The following is a 6593-nucleotide window of genomic DNA, read 5'->3' as shown; positions in this document are numbered from 1 at the left end:
ATTTGCCACAGCAAGATCTGCTTGGAGATTAGGTTCGGGGCTGGATATGGGAGGGGGGTCGTTGTGCGCGCCTGCAAGTCATACGTGAAAAAGTAGCCTCTACCAGGCTCCACATGCCACTGAAAATATAGTAGAAATCGGCCAAATAAGACAGCAAACACGCCAGAGGATATAGATGGCCGAGGAGTTTTAGTTTGCCGGCCAACACTCCCAGGCTTTTATTCCTATTATATATACTAGGCCATATAGTCTCCTATTCAGCCAGGCGGGGCCCGCGGGGGTCTGGTAGAGACTAGTGGAAAAGGTCGATTTGTACCTTAGAATCTATATAAGATTTTCTTTAAATGATATAGAAACCGAGAGCAGTGTTATGTCTTCTAGGAGAAGGATTCGGAAAACGGAATTTGTTTTAAGTCCGTTTAGAGAAGAGCTGAACCGTCCACATCTAATTCCTGCCACGTCGTTCAGGAAAGCTGGCAGGAAGCGGGGTCAAAGATCGCAGACTTGGTGATTTAGCTTAGGGACTGTACACTTAATAGTGGGGGAGGGTCGTCGTCAGGAGGGGAGCCCTGGAGGGAAGGACTGGGGAAATGGCTAAGGCGTGGAGAATACATTGTGATCCTGTGATGATGTTCATGCATATATTCAAATGTCAAACTCATGTTGTTCATGCATATATTCAAATGTCAAACTCATGTTGTTCATGCATATATTCAAATGTCAAACTCATGTTCATGCATATATTCAAATGTCAAACTCAAAAGTTGGCTCAGGGCGAATCACTCAAAAGCACCAATTTTCCCATTCGTTTTTCTTTATTGGTGCGAGTTTGTTTTCAACAGCACTTGTCTGTTTTCCTTTTTGCCCTTGTTGAGTGTTTCTATAGAAAAGGGGATGCACCGGCAGCACCGTCCATATTTCAATCACGACGTGCAGAGAAACTGACAGGAAGCAGGGTCAAAAATAGCAGATTTAATGCTGTATATTAAGGGGAAGAAGGTCCGGTTGTGAGAAAGGCCTTGAAATTATTTTGGGGCAGTCGGGGCTAGGAGAATCCCATAAAGGAACGAACATTGAAACATTGCGGTCTCTTCAGTATTGTAATCCTGCTAGATGTGGAATAGGACCCATGTTTTGTTTTTGCGTAAGTTAGTCAATGTTACATAGGAAATGATGAAAGAAGTCATTCACATAATGCAGATCGTATTTGCTTCGTTTATCTTGGCGCAAGTTAGTGGTGATGTATTTTCAATAATTTCTTTGTCTCTATTATATAGATGGAAGGGTTAACATGTGAGCCTCTTCATGCGGAACAAACTGCGAACGAAACGCACATCAAAGAGGAGAAGACAGAAGACACAAAATGGCAGCAGGATGGACAAGAAGACGAGCTACTCCAGGAAACATACGATGTAAACCTACCACACGGTTACCCAGGGAACAATACTGGCAACACTGGGGAACAGAAAGCAGACACAAGACGGCAACAGGGCGTTCTAATCAAGGAAATTTGCGGAGTAAACTGTACTACTCCCGAGGAGGGAGTCTCACCACATCTGCATGTACAGGAAAAGGACGTTTCAAATGCCGAAACCTTCGGTGTGAACTGTACGGGGTCTGAGGAGGAAATTTTGCCACAAACAGCTGTACAGAGCCATACCACACAGGAGGTTAGCCATGTGGCAAAACATACATACATTTGTTGGAAGTGTGGTTACCGGGCAGAACAAAGAGATCTTATATTCAAACATATGAGAGAACAACATACCGAGGGGAAAGCCTTCAAGTGTGACCAGTGCGACTATTCTGCTGCACAGAAATCTCAAGTTGACCAACACGCCATGCTAAAACACTCTGGGGAGAAACCTTATAAGTGTGGGAAGTGTGGGTTCAGAACGGCTATAAAGGCAAGTCTACCAATACATATGAGAAAACATACCGGTGAAAAACCTTATAACTGTGACCAGTGCGACTATTCTACAGCAGTTAAAAGTAACCTTAAGAGTCACAAGACTAACCATACTGGTGAAAAACCCTACAAGTGTGGGGAGTGTGAATACAGGACGGCGTTTAAGTCTGGTCTAACTCGGCATCTTAAAACACATACAGGTGCAAAACCCTTCAAGTGTGACCAGTGTGACTATTCTGCTGCACAGAAAGGCCGTTTGGATGAACACGTCGTCACAAAACACACTAATGAGAAACCGTACATGTGCGGAGAGTGTGGTTACAGGACGGCTCTAAGTGCTGCCTTAACACGACATAACAAAACTCACACTGGTGTGGAACCCCATAAGAAACCTACAGATTGTGAATACAGAAAGGCAGATATGCAAATTGTAACCAAACATAAGACAACACGTAATAATGAGAAGGGTCCTTTCAAATGTGATCATTGTGACTACTCTGCTGCGGGAAGGCGCGATCGAGACCAACACGTGATGCTGAAACACACCGGTGAAAAACCCTACATGTGTGGGGAGTGTGGATACAGGACGGCTGTCAGGTCCCACCTGTCCCGGCACATGAAAACACACACAGGTGAAAAACCATACAAGTGTGACCGGTGCGACTATTCTGCTGTACAGAAAGGCCAGTTAGACATACACGTCATGACAAGACACACAGGCGAGAAGCCCTACATGTGTGGGGAGTGTGGGTATAGAACGGCTCATATGTCTGTCTTATCCCAACATAAGAGAATACACACCGGTGAGAAACCCTACTTGTGCGAGGAGTGTGGCTACACAACTAATAAAAGTTGGAACCTGACACTTCATAAGAGAAAACATGCCGGTGAGAAGCCTGCCAATGTGACCTTCGATTGGAGAAAACATCGTCTAAACCAACGTTCTACCACATATAAGAAAACTGCTGATGACAAAGCATGTAAGCAAATAGATGAGTCGGTTTAGTAAAAAACGACTCAATCAATCACCGGAAAAAACAAAGAGGTCTGTACGTTTATGAAGGTTAGAGGTTAGACATCCAGGTAAACAATATTCAAATACAATTCAATATCTACAACTGGATAAAAAACGGATATTTGCTTCCGGACGTTTCGAGTGACATCCACCACTCTTCTTCAGCGTCACTAGGGCATTTCAGCGTCGCTATTGGCATTGTACAGCAATTTGTATCTAATAGAGGTCTGTAAAAGGTAGCGATTAGTTTAGAAGTTTTTTTCTTCAAAGTAACCAGAACCATTAATATATTCATATCGAAATAATATTAATATGGATGAAACTCCATTGCTCAACAATTGTATCTACTATGTATACGTAATACATTTTGTACCACATTTCCAATGTATGGGCATTTTACAACAGTTTTTTTTCTCCAGGAAAACCTATGAAGTGCAGGGTCAAATGATATACTAGTTCATTTTAATGTCCTGTGCCTATTTGACGTGCTATCCTATGATATAAATAATATATGAGCATTTATAAAAACAGACTAATTCAAACTAACGTATTTTTCTTCCACTCTATCAGTCTATGTATTTTAGTTTTGATTTTAAGATTAGTTCGTTAAAATATTGAAGGACATCAAGTTATAACCCTATCTCCCCGTCACAGCTTTTCCCTAGATATTTATTTGTTCCAAATAAATATTTCAAGTCTGCAGTTTGTATTTTGTTTTCCGATTCTCATGCCTAATCCGATCGTTTGGTGTCTAGGAATATGTAGTTTTAGTTTGCCTTCTGCTATACGTTGCACCTGCATGATGATTATATATTTTTCATTTTCATAAATGTTAATATCATTCAAATAGCCAGTTTCAGACAATCAACGCCACTGCGTAGCCTCCATAGCAGGCTCTTTGGGGTCCTTTTTTTTTTTGCTCATTATACACTTTTGCTGGCCATTTCTTGTACTAGGTTGCTGATAATTGGCCAGTAATCAGCGACGGCCGGCAATCAGCGACCCAGTAGAACAAGAAATGGCCAGCAAAAGTGTATTATGAGCCGAAGAGAAGGCCCCAGAGAGCCTGCTATGGAGGCTAGCCACTGCCTACGCAAGACTAAGCTTGGGTTGTTTGTCACTCGGCACTTCGGATCAGCTACATGTAGGACACACCCTGAACAGAAACATCGACTGAGGCATTCGTCACGAGCTCCTCCGTCTCCCCAGAATGTGTCAACTAAAGTTGTTCTTACTGGCTTGAAAGGTATGTTTCTGTTTGTGAATCAGGGCTATCTGTATGGCGCATCCCGCCGTCCAAGGGCATAAAAGTTATTGGAATGAAGGAATTTTACCCGGTCAAATCCAAGAAATTGAACCTCGTGACATGAAATTGAATTGTTGAAAATGTATTTTCCTAAGCTTAAAATGTCAGATTTAACAAGGAAATCAACATGGGCTCCAAAGAATGGTTGAAACTGGGAAAAAGCTATCAACTATGAATATAAAGATATATTTCTGTCAGCGAGTACTGATTAAATGTAAATGTGTTGTGTGGATAGTTTCTGATACCTTAACTAGAGTTTTATTCTTCAAGCAGATGTTGGGAAAATTGCGACGTTTTCTGACTGTTGTTAAGGGCAAGTAGTTGTCAGGGAAGCCAGGCCATCATGAAATGTTTAGAAATATTCCAAACTGACATCTGTTCGGAAATTAGTCCTGTTTGAATAAGAAAAGAAGTGTTGCGTCTTGTGACGTCATGCGACATTTTGCGACGTCCTGTGTCGTAGATTATTTGATGATATTTACCTTGAAAATGGTCTATTTGTTTACAGCTAACTATGTGGTTTGTAAATTTGCACTATTCAGAGTGAGATACCAAGTAACTATGATCCTATTATGATGAACAGTCGTATAAAGACTGTCAAGATGATATTCCAGAAAAAGTCACAATAACCTTGTTTTAACGAGTATTGAATATTCTATCCTTTCGATTTTCTTGTCATGAGAACGTTAGAGATATAGTAAACAACCTTAATATTAATATTCAAACAGCCAGCTTCAGACAATTAAGACAATCATATTATCGAGACGAAATGTAATTTAAAAACTGCCTGTTAGTAGTAATGCGCCATATAAAGGAAAGACTAAGTACTGAAGTTTTGCAGACATTAGAAAACAGATGTGGGGGCGGTCACTTTGTGCCTTTAAATCGTACACCCTGGACATAATGATTTGTTGCAAAATCTTTAATATTTAATATCTACAACAATTTAGAATGTTGGTTCTATGTCGTTTTCAAGTTATAGATTTAGCAAGAAAAATCAACAAAATAGCTTGATTCTGCGGCATTTTCCTCCTGCGAAAACCAAGGCTTTCTGTTGAGACTTAGGGTTTTGTATTCAACTTAGATTCTTGGTTCTATATCGTCGAAGAGATTCATTAGTCACGTATGTACACAGAAAATAGAATTTTCATCAAGCAGTGACTTAGATTTTAAAGAGGTCAACATGAAAAAGGACAACATCAGTTCAATGTTTTGGACACATTGTTAAAAAAGCCCCCCCCCCCCCCCCCGTCTTTTAACCTTGTCATTTATATCAATCTGTCCGCTGCAATTGGGTGTTGCATGGTAACGACTTCATCTCACTTTAGGTTCTTGTCATCAAATTTTAGCCGTATTGGCTGCACGGATGCACATGACTCTCTGTCTCCGCCCATCTCTATCCTACAAACCCTAGGGCAGGTCTTTCTCTGAGCAGCAAACGTCTTCGTAAAGCTAATGTTTTACAAGGTCTGCCTAGCTTGATTGCCTATGTTTTTGTACCAATTTATGTAAAATTTTCCACCTGCTTTATGGACTTTTAGTCCAGAAATACTATGATTATATCACCCTGTTGGTTAAAAGGCATGAACTCTGTTTGTCTGGGTGTACATGGAGGCCTATGACTTCCGTTTTTTTCTAGGCAACGGAGAAAAGCTTCTGCTTTGGCTTTCACTGAAGAAAACGAGATCTTCAGCAAAGTCAGCATCGGTGATATGATGCTTTTCATGATGCCTTCCAGATCTTGCATATTTTATACTTAAGCCATTGTCTTGCACTTGATTATGTTCTAATGTTGGTAATAACTTTTTTTTCAATATTCCAAACATAAAGTTGAGACCAACTAGGCTATAGTTGGACAGACTTTACAGAGGAGTTTCCTGTTCTATTTAGGTGGCAGGCACCATGGGAAGAAAACTGCGGCATCTGCTGATTTTTCTTCTCATCATCCTGAAGGAGCTCAACATGCCAGAAGCCGACTGCAGCTGTGGGAACTGCGAATGCCACACCTTTGGTAGCACCAGCATTTCTCAGAACTTCCCTGCATCCATCTCTGGTCTGTATTTGGGGGGCAACCTCATCACAACTGTAAATCGGGCTGAGCTGATACAGTATTGGAAGTTGATTTCGTTGGATATGGTAACGGATTGCAATACCACTCCTAGTTTTTGCTTTAATATTTTTAATCTAACACACATAGAAACGTTGTTCTTAATGAAAAAGGAAATAGCTGAAATCCACCCAGGTACATTTAGAAATCTACCCAAGTTACAAGAGTTATACCTGGACTCGAACCAGGTTACAATGATTCAGTCTGGTACATTTGTAAATCTACCACGGCTGAGAAAGTTGGACCTGTCTCACAA

The 6593-nt window shown here is 40.9% G+C and overlaps 1 protein-coding gene across 1 annotated transcript; it reads left to right on the top strand.

Moving 5' to 3' along the window:
* The first annotated feature begins 1277 nt into the window (after window positions 1-1277).
* On the top strand, window positions 1278-2915 carry LOC118404292 (zinc finger protein 382-like). Its single transcript, XM_035803359.1, has 2 exons — window positions 1278-1907; window positions 2589-2915. The coding sequence occupies exons 1-2, from the start codon at window positions 1278-1280 to the stop codon at window positions 2913-2915; spliced, it is 957 nt and encodes a 318-aa protein (XP_035659252.1).
* The last annotated feature ends 3678 nt before the right edge of the window (window positions 2916-6593 follow it).

The sequence above is a fragment of the Branchiostoma floridae genome, chromosome 17 (genome assembly GCF_000003815.2).
Source record: "Branchiostoma floridae strain S238N-H82 chromosome 17, Bfl_VNyyK, whole genome shotgun sequence".
NCBI classification, from domain to species: Eukaryota; Metazoa; Chordata; class Leptocardii; order Amphioxiformes; family Branchiostomatidae; genus Branchiostoma; species Branchiostoma floridae.
The sequence above is the reverse complement of the archived record's forward strand: the minus strand, read 5'-3'. Positions and strand labels throughout refer to the sequence as shown.